Source organism: Xylocopa sonorina, chromosome 11 (assembly GCF_050948175.1).
Source record: "Xylocopa sonorina isolate GNS202 chromosome 11, iyXylSono1_principal, whole genome shotgun sequence".
Lineage (NCBI taxonomy): Eukaryota > Metazoa > Arthropoda > Insecta > Hymenoptera > Apidae > Xylocopa > Xylocopa sonorina.
Window position 1 is genome coordinate 9,587,813 of NC_135203.1, and position 12,413 is coordinate 9,600,225.

A 12,413-nucleotide genomic window follows, 5' to 3' on the forward strand; every position below is an offset into this window, starting at 1 on the left:
GTATCCCTTATACGATATACCGTTTTTTTATTCTTTTTATTAATTTTTTTCGTTTCGCTCAGCGTTCGCGGTTTCATTTTCACTCTCCCATTCCTTATCCGCCTGTTTCTCTTTCTCTCTCTCTCATCATCGAATAATTTGATTAACACACTTAGACAGTGATAGTGAAGTCTTTAGGCGATTTCGAGAGCGAGTTAGAAGGAAAACCCGTCCTCTTCCTGTGGAGCTTCAGCTTCATGTCGATGTCGCACTCGGCCTCGCTGGTCTCGTGCGCGTCCGTGAAACCTGTCGGCGGCTTCAGTTCCAACGTAGACAGCTCGCTGCCCCAGTCCTCTTCCCTCCTCGCCATTCTGGACGATCCTGGTTCCTCCAGCAGGCACAACGACTCCACGGACTTCCTCGGGCTCGGATCTTTCACCAGCCGGTCGCAGGAGCCAGGCCTCGACGGCTGACTCGACGATGCCCCCCTCGTATACGAATGCATCCCGGATTCCGAGAGCTTCATCACGGGCCGAAGTATCCCCGGCACGCGACCGTCCATCCCCATGTCGGGCGTTGCTCCTTGATTCCTGAAAGATCACAAAAGTTCCCGCCATATGTAACGGTTCGTCGCTGGTCGACGAGGAACGGGTGGATGATCGCGCGAAAAAGCGTACGGATAGTCGCAGTCTATGAAAGCTACGAATTTCTCGTATGGAAATTGTACGAAAACCACGAGAGAGAGCTTTTCCAGGGAACGCCTTCCGAACGATACCAATGGCCGTAACGATTTTTGCTTTCTCTTCTCGTTTTTACCGCGTTCTACTTAGAAAAAAAAAGAACTGATTGTTTACCCATAGCAGGTATATTCTACGGAAAATCGAATACCAGTTCCCACTGTTTTTACTTTGGAACGATATCCTTCGGTATTTTCTTTCGATGCACAGTGATCACGAGAGGCGCAGTACCGTGTTTGTTTCGGTATTCACGCGTCGACTATGATCAGACCCAAGTGTTACGATCGAACGCGGCTGGTTGGAGGAAGCATGCGTGCGGTGTAAAGAAGCGTGTGCGGTAAAGAGAAACGTTCACTCCCACGGGGCCCCGTACCTTTGCTTCTCGAGCCTCGGGAAGGTCTTCCTCTCAGAAATTGGTGACGGCTCGGTTGATGTACTTGATTCGTGCGTGTGGTACAGCACATCTGGAAGGTGCACGCGAGAGACACGTTTGATGCGTGAAACGTGAGTCGTTAGTGGCGGGCTTGGACGCTGTTTAAAGGCTGTTGCCGTCGTCGACACAGAAAATCGAATACTAACTTACTATGATGAACCGGCCTCGGGACCAGGGCTAGTCGCTGCTCCCTCTGCCCGATCGAGTTCGGGCCAGGCGACCGGGTCATTATCGACGCCGGGCCAGAGTCGTCCAGGTGGTTCGAGGACTCGGTGCGACTGCTGGTTCCAACTTCCGTGTCGCTGTCCGAGCCGAGGGTGTCGTACTCCTCCGACTCCGACTTGAACGACTTCGACTTCCGTCGCGCCCTCCCACGCACCTTCGTGTACTGGTCCATGTCGCACTGAAACGTGTAAAAGTTACCTGTGCCCTTCAGACCGAACGCGAACTCTATTTTTTCACCACCGTGAAATATACTCCATTAAACATCGCGCGACGCGCTATGCTTCTTCTGGCTTTTAAAACCAGAATCGTTCCCCGCATCGTCGAGGTTCAGCCGGTTAGTAACAAGTTTTCAACACAGCAACACAGTGGAGGGAAAGGACATTTACTTGCGAGCAAAGTCTCGCCGGATTCAACGTAAGCTCGACCGCGATACATCAAGGGTGGCCGCCCGCCCGGCATCTATACGGGACGTCGAGTACGTATACGCGTTACTTTGATCTCTGGGGGTTATACGGGCTACGTATGTACCAGCGATATATCATCCAGCTGATATCTCTCTCTCTCTCTTTTTCTCTAATGTAAACACACAGAGACACATACGTTCGACCCCATCGACGATGAAGATACATTTCTTTCCGGGAGCGTGGGCAGGGGGTTGTGGAAACGGCCACGGATAGTAGCGGCACACCTTTTTCGATCGATTAAATTACTACGTAACGGGAAACGGAGGATCGTGGCGTGGCGTTCAAAGGAGTCGTGCCGTCTGGAAAGCTTGTTCTAACGTACAGGCGCGCATCGGTTCGCAGAGTTATTTGTGATCGGTACTCGTACCTGATTGCCTTGCAGCATCGTTTCGCTGCGTTCGTAGTAGAACGCCTGTCGCATCGGGTTCGCCGACAGGTTTTCCTGCTCGGGCAGATTGAAGGTGGCGTACGGATAAATGTCTTCGGAATATTCGGGAATTCTTTCCAGCGCGCTCACCTCGCGACAGGGCGATTGCTGGCCGGGTTTCCTCACGGTCGCGTAGTACTGTTCCCTCTGCTCCATGTTGTGCTTGTTCTCCAGCGCCGCTTGCGTTTGCGAATTCGGATCGTTCGCTCGTGCTGACCGTTCCGCGTCTGCAATCACCGTAATTAACCCGTAGAAATCGTGCTAGCTTTGACCGTTGGTCAACGTTGGACGAAACGTGTCGCGCTATTTCAACGAATACCATTTACTCGTTCCTCCATCGAATTACTTTCGCGATGGAATAATGTGAACGTCTTTACGTTTACTAGGTAGAGGATATCGAATACTGGACAGAATAACGAACGTTTCATTTGGAATTAGTAACCGCTCGACACGCTGAAACGTCACGGAAAACATCGACCGATTCCAAGCTCCCTTCGACGCGTCAGAAACTTCCACGCAGCGGCTTTGGCAGTCTAATATCGAAGTTCCCATGAACGATGGACCCTGGTCATCAAACTTATAATTTCGCAGCCGAAACGTAACTTGGCGCAACAATTCCAATTAGCACGCTGCCAATAAGAACGAGACGAAACTTCGCAATAGCGACGCGTCTGCTGCTAAAACACAAACGTTCGAGCAGGATCGAAGCCAACGATCGAGAAACTCGCGCGGCGGTACCGGTCGTCCCTGAGCGCATAAATATTTGTCGGTCGTTCCGCGCGTGCCAGCAGTACGATCGCGCCGTGTTAGCATCAACAACGCCCGGTATAATTGCGCGCTGCACGGCCTCGTTCGCCTCGCTTTTAATTAATCAAATCGCTCCGGACGGATACACGGAATCGATGATGTTGACGTAGCCGCGGTAAGTGCTCGGTCGAATAAGAACAAGCGTGGGTGTATTCGTTCCGTCGATAGAGGGACGAGGGAAAAAAGGAAGGAACGAAAATCAGGAATCAATTTTCGTCCCGTTAAGAGACGATTTCTCCAGTGGCTCGGTTGCTCTCAAAGGTTGGTCCACCCGTTTCCCATAGGGGCTGCGGTAATTGGAGCACAATCCTGCGACGTTTAGCTACTCAATAACGACGAGTGGCACGAGTGCGGCGCCAGCACACCCTTCGCCGGCTTAATGCAAATTGCCCGCCACCGCTGAAACTCGAACCGCGCGCCTCGGATGCCGCGTCATCGATTCGCGTCCCTTCGATCGGGCCTTCTTCCGAAATTCCTTCGCGATCGATCCTGCCGGGAGTATCGTCGAGTCTGGACGTTACAGAGCACAACCGTGTTCGAGTTCCTCGTGCAATTACCGAGGTTTCTCGCGTGGCTTCGCTCAACCCTTTGCACTCGAGAGGCAACCCTTGGTCCGTCGATTTGGTACCGCTATCGAAAAATGTTGAGTGCAGTATCGACAGTGGCGGAAGATAAAGCTGTTGGCGATGGACCGGAGAAAGATCGATCCATTGAATTGTTTGACAAAGAATTACGAAATTTCACGGACGAGCTTGAGCAAGTTAGAGCGGACAATGTCGGTTGTTCGCGTGGCGTGATTAGATTGGATGCAATCACGGGGGACGATGGCTGGGAGCGGTAACACACTATCGGAATGTATCGCAAAGTGAATTTCATACACGCTATAGAGACGCGTCTCGTTACGATACACGCGGGTCATATGTTTAAATGTACGCTACGCGCAACTAGGATCGTTAATTGAACATTGATCGAATGCTTCTTTGTTTGATAGCGATACGCGGTCACGCGTTTGGACGCAACAAAACGCACACGGTGCCGTCGACTTCAATTATATGTACGGTTAATTCGAGTGCGTGCGATAACAGTAACGCGGAATTTAATTTCAATTTTCTGTGAGCTGAACATTAATGTGAATCTGTTATTAGTAAATGCGTTAAACGCGAGATTCGTACGGAACGACGTAGCCGCGCGGAGCGTTTCTTGGCGCCGGTCGTACGTTCTCCGCGTTCAATTAGACACGAACGTTGGCCAAATCGATTCGATAATTGCGATGTCTCCGCGAAAGAGTTCGACTTACGTGTTTTCAAGCAGAAACAGACGCCAGCCACCGCCAGGAACACGGCCAGAAGCGAGATCACGCTGGGCGCCAGAACGTGGGCATCGAAGAACAGCGAGGTCTCCTCCGTTTCCGACGGATGCTCGTCGTGTATTCGATTGCTACCGGTCGGCGACAACGTATTGAACAGGTATTCGGCCTGCGTGGAGCCGGCGTTGTTGTACGCGGTGACGCGGAGCTCGTATTTGGTGCCACCTTCCAGGTCCATTATGGGGAATCGCGATTGCGGCGGCACGTTATTGGACACTACAACAGAAGCGGAATTGTTCGATGAAGCAGACCGTGGCGAAACGTCCCGCTCTGGAACAAAATTTTCAAAGGGATTTCGAGCCACAGAGTCTCGTAAATTTCGGAGGAAAACGACGAGACTTGATTTCTCTTAGATTCCGACAAGATACGTCTTCTCGCGAAGCAATAGACTCCCGTCGTTCTCCTCTTCATCGATCGAGAATTTGGAATTTTGTTTTATCTTTCGTAATAACTTTACCGAGCAACCAATCACCCGGAAGTCTTCTGTACTCGACAACGAAGTACATCAAAGGGCATCCACCGTCCTGCCAAGAGTTCAACTCCAAGGTGACAAAGGTCTGGTTGACTTTGATCAGCTGGTGCTTGGGCGGTGGTATTGGTTTTGTCCCGTTCGTTTTCGCCGATTCTATTTTACTCGCGCTCCCGCTGCCGATCCTGTTGAAGGCCGCCAGGGTGAACTGGTACTTGGTGCCGCACTGCAAACCTTCCAGGAGATGGGTGCTCGCCTTTCGATCCAGCATCACTTCCTCCCACTCGAGGAACTCACGGCGGTAGGCCAACAGGAATCCCTTTATGGGGGCGCCGCCATTGTCCCCCTGTTTCCACTGGAGTTGAACCGCGTCGGTTGTGGTACCGGTAGCGAGCAAAGTCGGCGGAGTTGGCGGCACTGCGCAAAGTTGCACGATTAGCGCGGTGGATTGATCGCTTGAGAATGTCTGGCCGGCTGATTAATCGCGCAGAACAATGAACAGGGTGGTTGAAAATGGAGAACACGAGGTAAACCCGGTTTCCTTTAATCCTAATGAAACTTCACCGGAGCTTTAAAGGGATTCGCAATTTATTATCGTTATCACTTATTTCTACGGATGAGAATAGAATAAGTAACAACAGACGGAAGAAACAGATATATAACAACCGATGGAATAAGTAACAGCAGGAAATATACGCAAATGGTGGAGATCCATTCGATTTGAAGAGGAATGACAGATAATTGAATTATGGACGAACTTCCGCAAGCGGGTACCATTTCCGACTTATTTTATGTAACATCTCCCAGAGTGCGATCTATTTTCGCGCAGCACCTGAATGACGTCAGATACGGTCACGTTCAGCTCCCAAAGGGAACGAAGTCGAAAAACTTATCGCGCGTAACGTATTCACGCGCAACATTCTCGCCTGGTTTTTCGCAAAGTTCGTTGGTCACGTACGACCGTGTGCATTTGAAGGACGTTGAAATTGTACACCGTCATCGCGTCGGTGTTCCGCGGTCGCGTCGGTACGCGTGACGTTACAAGCAACGAAGAGTCGCCCGCAGACACGCGTACACCTTTATACGTGTTCAGATTATTCGGCAGAGAATTACGATACACCGTCCGTTGGAATGGACCGGAGCAACTTTTAACGAACCCCTGCCGACTACCAGCTTTTTTCCCACGACTGCGACCTACCCACGGTTTACACGCGACGCACGCGAGACGTGGCGAACCTCCCCGCAGCGCAAGACGCAACGTCCATTTTGGTGTCGCTCTTTCGACGGGAACATGGCCCGTTGACCCGATCCATTTCTCCCACGCACGGATATTATCCATTTCCCTGGGAAATTACGTCACGAGACACGCATCGCAAACTCGAAAAGAGGGATTCTAAATCGAACAATTTAAAGGGGCGAGTCGAGAGAAAGATTCCAAATTTTACTCTGCTTTACGTCAGGGTTCGAAGAATAAATAAAAGATTCCATGAGATGTCACGTACCTTGTACTTGGAGCGTGTACACGATCTCGTCTGAGCCAAGAGGATTCTTCGCATGACAGGAATAGTTACCCTCGTGAGTCCTCTGCACGTTCCTCAGCGTCAACGAGTTGTCCGGCCCGATGTCGGATCTGTCGCGGAAGATCAATGATCACGAATGCACTCGTGCACGCATCGCCGTACATCCAACGCGCGTTGCACTTACTTTTGCTGCAGTTTCGCGTCGCCTCGACGCCACTCCACCGTCGGTCGTGGGATACCAACGACGAGACACGCCATACTGACGTCCACTCTCCACGGCACCACGAGCGGCACTCCGAACGATATTATAGCTGCTGGAACTAATTAAAAGTCCCGGTTATCCTTGCTCTTCGTTTAAACTTCCCTACCCAGCTATGATCCGTGTTTGAGTTCAGTTTCGAAACTTCCCTCCGCCCACCTCTTTTTCCGTCGCTCTTCAACTGCATCTCGCTGTTTTCGCGAGCGAGCGCCATGGAATTTTTAACGGGGCCAGCCGGGAAACGGAACTCGCGCAACGATCGCTGGCAAAGGCGATTTTAATTATCGACGGTGAACGTCGAAACGCGAGCCAGTTCCGTCGATTAAAATACATAATTTCCCGAGTCCCGTCCCCCCTGTTTAACACGGTACGAGTTGGCTCGATCAACTTCGCGCCGGTTCGAACTTTGGCAAAGTCAAACGGCGTGAATCGCGAAGGAAGCGTCCATTAAAGATTCGTTCCTCGCGCGAGGGGCGTACCATCAGTGAAGCGAGCTTCGGACGTATTTTCGAGAGGTCGCAAAATGAAACTGATAAATATATAACAGGAGGAGTGCATCGGAACGACGTGAGAGCCACGAATTGCGGACGACTTTTTCTTCGCGATCAATCTTTCACCGATCATTCTGGAATCCAGGCGCTCAAACTCGAGCAAATTCCTCCGAGGGCGGCAAAGAAACGGAGGGGGGAAAGAAACGATCGCCACAGGGGGTGGTTAAAACCAGGTAACAGCTCTTCCCGCGGAAGGGAAGTTTCCGCGTTTCCTACGGCTTACCAGTATTGCTCAGCTGAAGTTTGATGACCGGAGTGCTGGGTCCTTGCCCCACTTTGGTCGAGGCCGTAACCCAGGCTTCGTAAGACTCGCGCAGCTTCAAGCCAGTCGCCTCGTGGTGCAGGTTCTGCGCAGGCAGCGAGCTCTTACTGATCTTCACCTCCTGGCCCTGGTCCAGAATCCGGATGTAGACGGTGTACTTGGTGAGGACGCCGTTTGGACGACGGGGCGGCAGCCAGGATATCACCACCGCGTCCTCGTTGCTGTTCACGGCCTTGACGCGCTCTGGCGCGTCCGGAACTGACAACCAGATCGGAAGAAGTAGCGCGACGTTTTGGACGAGGGGCGGAGAAACGCGGTCGAGGGAACAGGAAGGGTGGCGACGTGCTCCGAGGATGATCCCTTCTTTTAAATGTAAATTTTGGTCAGAAATTGGTTCGTTCGTGACGACATCCACCAAGCCCTTACTTCACCCATCGAAATTCTCAACGCGTACTCCCTCGTTAACTCGGTAATTAAGTGTTCTCTGCGTGCACCTCGAGCTGTCAATTATAAAAGGGTTTGGCAACGAACGAGGAGGTCAGAATAGCAACGTGGAAACCTCACGCGGGTACCCGCTGTCGACGACCCCCTCCGGACTGGGGGTTTCCTTTGCGATACACGAAATTCCGATTACGCCCGGCTTCATTTCGCATCGCGAAGCGCGGCACGCGTTATTACGAGTTTCGCGATAACGCGATACAATTATTCGCGACCCATTTCGCGGAATTTCGGGCGGCGGAGCGCGCGACACGGCCGGGCGTGCAGCTGCGTTTTAATGGAAAACCAGCTGCCGTCGAATTTCCACCGGCGACGAGAGAACGAGAACGCTTAACCGTACGAGCGTGGAACACATTGCTTCAAAGGCGCGTTAAAGTTTCTATCATTGACTCTTTTAGTCCCCGTTCCTCCGCCCTCGTCGAGTACCGCGGCGCGCTGCCCGATTCTCCGGAACTCGCGGCTGCAAGTGGCCTCCTCCGGCTCCCATTTAAAGCGGCCCGCGCCCTGCTGCCGTGCACGCGTCACTTGAAACACGTTCGAGCTGGCGAGAAATGTTCAGGCTCCCGTCAATTCAGCTTTCGGATCCTTTTAGCTACCCCTTATCGTCGCGTCGAAAGACTCGTCTAAATGTAATTCTCCCGCCGTGGTAAAGGGAATATTCAAAAGTGTCCCGTGCTCGACGCATCGAGAATTAACAAACGATTCTGTAAAGACTACCGGTTCGAACGCGTATTAGCTAAAACAGGCGCGAACACGAGCACAGGCAAATCACTACGTAGAGGTTATTAAGCTATCGTTACCCTCTGTATATTTCAACGACCGCAGCTGGTTCCAGGAGCTTAATAACTCGAATACCTCCATCGATACCGCTATTAGCGCTAACTATTCATTAGCGTTTCAATAAACCCGATATCCCTCTTCGAACCGACTTACGTCCGCGATCCTCCCAAAGGGGCTCGCTCGCCCACTCGAATCCACGTTCGAAAACTACAAACTATCCGGCAATCTCGCGGCCGTGTTGACCCGTCGAAACATCAACAGCAGGACCGGTTCGTAAAGCGGCACCTGGATCCGCAAACTCCGCTCGCTCGCCGGATCTACCGCGGGAGCGGGTCCCACGAAAATTGGCTTCTGTTTGCTCGGAGCACCGTCGCCGCTGCTACTCTATCGCCAGAGGAAACACGGGGCTGGGAGTATCGTACGAACGGTTTACCAGTTTCTTCGGTGGTGCAGGAGATCGGGCTGCTGGCGACACCCTCGCCGGCTCTGGTGTACGCGAGCACCTGCACCGTGTAATTGGTGTACGGGCTAAGCCCGTGCAGCACCGTGCTCAACGCATGGCTGATCTTCGTCTCCCTGCCCGCCTGCTGCTCGAGAACAACGCTGGCCGCCTCGTACAGCAACTTGTAGCCCTGCACGACCCCGTGAACTTTGTCGGAAGGCGGCGGTTTCCAGGTCACCTGGATGTTCTGCCCGGTTAGGGCGGCGCACGCCACGCTCTGAGGCGGGGCGCTCGGAACTGCCACAGATCGTAACCGTGTGTTCGTTCGATTCGTCACGTTTCTTCTGGTACGTGTACCACTGGCTTTCTATGGACGATAGGACGCGCAGGAACCGGAGAGTCGATCGTGACGCTGGTTTTCGGAGCTCGAGTAAAGGGGGTGGTTCGCGGGTTAGGCTACGGCACGGCGGTGTGCCGTGACTAGGAGTTTCTAGTTTTCAAGGGAAATTCGAGGCGAGATGATAGTGTGTGGATCGTTCCTGTGTTCTGTGATTGGATAGAATTCCTGTAGACCTTACTTGGAGACCTTCTAGAGGATTAGAGAGGATAGTTTCAAGTACTAGGTTCTCGATTGTAATACAGTTTACGTACATTTTCGTCTCGATAAATAGAAATTGCTGAGTTACCAGAATTAGGTAACGTATTAATCAGAAGGTAGCAGGTTTTGTTGAATTGTCTCTGTAATTTCACGCGACGCGAACGGATTACGGCGAAAGGGTTTCGCAGCGCTTGCGGGGGCAGCGCTCGCAGAGGACACGGCTTTCGTGGCTGTCGCTAATCTTAATCGTTCCAAACGAGACGGCTCGTTTTTATCCTGTGCAGGATTCGTCGAGGTGAAACTCAACAAGTTAGAAACAACAGGTCATTCGGGTAAAAAGGGGGCGTAAGTTAATGAGCCTCGCCCTGCGAGATGTACCGTGCATGCAAATTTTTTTACGCCCTTCCGTATTGCTGCGGCTTCCCGGGTGTAAACTGCCGCCGCAGGAATTAATTTCGTCGTTTCGCGTCGTTGTCGCGCGAAGCCCTGGCCCTCGTCAGCGTCACTGCTCTGTTCTCGCATTAATCCGAGAACTGGCGAAGACTACGATTATCCTTTGTCACGGTTTTTTTTTTTCAAAGAACCGGTGTCCGATTCCAAAGTGTCTTTAATTACCATTTCACTCCGCTCGTTGCAAGGGCATGCGAATTGGAAGTTACGTACACGAAAGACTGTAACCTTCTATTATCTACCAAGGAAAAGAGGTTTGATTGTAGAGGATTAAAAATGTGTGTTCGTTATATTATAGGAGAATAAGGTCGTTAACGAGGTAAATGGCGCTCAAGAATACTTAAGCTTATTAAAGGTGAATCAGAAATAATATTTGAAACTAACGAGAAACAGAATCTTCGCGTTGTTTCCTAGAAACATCGGGTGGAACGATAGAACGGAAACGAATGTAAAATAAAAAGGGAAAATAACCTTGATTGGTATCGCTCACCGTCTTCGAGGGTCTGCACCTTCACCGGGTCAGATCCAGGGCCGTCCCCTTTATTGTTGTACGCCTTGACGACCACGCTGTACTGGGTGTACTTTCGGAGCCCGGTTAGCCTATAATCGTACGAGCCGTCCCCGTTCCCCGTGATACCGACGCTGGTTACGTTCACCGATTGATCATTCCCTCTGAAATAAAGCCACGGTCGATGTTCCTCGGGGTGGAAAGATAAAGCGGGAGAAGGAACGCGCGGAACTCGACGATACTTAAAACCCATCCCGTGGAAACTGGAGCGAAAAATGGTCTTCTGATTCCGCGAACTTCCCCCGATATCACCCCGCGCGTACCCGATATGAAATTCCCCTTCTGCGCGACGTAACGCGACGCGTTTCCGCCACCGCTTCGTCTAACAACGAACCGTCCCTATTCTTCGCGAATTATAATCGAGAATCTCGAGAATTTTCTCGACCGAGACTCCGAGGAATTCGATCGCCTCGCGCTCGAGATGGTTAAAGGCGAGCTTTGGTCGTATCCGATTTGTCGTTTCCACGGGAGATTGCTAAAGTTTCTTCTTGAGGATTCATCGAGTGGCAAGAAAAAAAAAAGGGGGAAAGAAAAAAGATCGAGCGACGCGCGAAGATCGAAAGTTAAAGGTCTAATGGAAACGCTATGGGACTCTGGTAGAGGGAGTAAATCGTGGCGATTATACGCGGTAGCGGAAACGCAAACCGATCGTCGAACAATTATTGTCGATGGGATCCAGGAAGAAGCAGTGCTTTTAGACAAGACCAGTTCTCTCCCCGTTAAACCCTACGACCCCAAAGTGTGCTAGGAACTATTCTAAATAGCTGTAAGCGGATAACGATACCCGAGATTGGCGTAGCTGATCTTGTATCCGAGAAGTTCGCCATTCCAGTGGGATCGATCCGGTGGTTGCCAGGTGACCTTCACTTGCTGCGGTCCTAAAGGTTCGGCTTTAACGTGTCTAGGTGGTCCGCTGGGTATTTCGCCGTCGGTTTGGGCCTGTTGCCGTTGGTTTTCATCGCCGTGATTCGTCGTCGGTATTTTTGGTTTTTTTTTTTTTTTGTTTATCAAGACAGAGAACCGAAGTGAGGAACCGAATAAGGAAACAGACGATGAGTAAGGTTAAAAAGAAACGTCGAACCCGGTCGAAAGAAACGATTAGATGAATAAGTGATACAATGACAAGTTCTCTTTTTCTTTTTTTTTTCGTTTTCTTTGAGACATGCTGAAATGTTTGATACTGACATGAAGGATGTCGCTTGGCGCTGATGTTCCAAGGTGATTTTCCGCAAGCACCCGAAAGTGGTAGGAGGTCGCCGGTTTTAGGGGCGACACCAGCGTGACCGTGTTGTCCCCTGCCACCATCTTCTGCGTGTTGTGCTCATGCCACACGTCTTTCCAGCAAAAGGCAACGACAACGCTTAGAGGGCTTGTGCATCGTTGGCTCGCTAGGATAGTCGACGGATTTACGATTCGACCGCATTCGCGCGTCACGCGAGCCTTCGCGCGAACCCTTCGCCCCTCGCCCGGAGACAGTTACTGTTTCTACCCCTGCTTCCAGCTTATTACCACCGCGTGAACTCGTGAAACAGCGCGGACCGCGACAATTTCGCGTCGTTAGTCGAGTTAACGGAAGAT

At 51.5% G+C, this 12,413-nt stretch overlaps 1 protein-coding gene across 6 annotated transcripts in view; it reads right to left on the reverse strand.

Annotated features, from left to right (window-relative positions):
• Positions 1–83: 83 nt before the first annotated feature.
• Positions 84–12,413, reverse strand: part of LOC143428840 (cell adhesion molecule Dscam2) — a 116,715-nt gene continuing 104,385 nt past the window's right edge. For 2 of the 6 annotated variants that reach the window (XM_076903998.1, XM_076903995.1), the window contains exons 16-28: positions 12,021–12,169; positions 11,620–11,774; positions 10,758–10,939; positions 9,211–9,516; positions 7,461–7,757; positions 6,612–6,747; positions 6,410–6,537; positions 4,896–5,324; positions 4,370–4,654; positions 2,206–2,492; positions 1,300–1,552; positions 1,090–1,180; positions 84–569 (exon numbers count right to left, since the gene is read on the reverse strand). In XM_076903998.1, coding sequence (XP_076760113.1) covers positions 152–569; positions 1,090–1,180; positions 1,300–1,552; positions 2,206–2,492; positions 4,370–4,654; positions 4,896–5,324; positions 6,410–6,537; positions 6,612–6,747; positions 7,461–7,757; positions 9,211–9,516; positions 10,758–10,939; positions 11,620–11,774; positions 12,021–12,169 — 3,116 coding nt within the window. In that variant the 3' untranslated portion in view covers positions 84–151. Of the gene's footprint in view, positions 570–1,089; positions 1,181–1,295; positions 1,553–2,205; positions 2,493–4,369; positions 4,655–4,895; positions 5,325–6,409; positions 6,538–6,611; positions 6,748–7,460; positions 7,758–9,210; positions 9,517–10,757; positions 10,940–11,619; positions 11,775–12,020; positions 12,170–12,413 lie in introns of all 6 variants that reach the window. The other 4 variants (XM_076904000.1, XM_076903999.1, XM_076903996.1 and 1 more) reach the window with 4 other exon arrangements.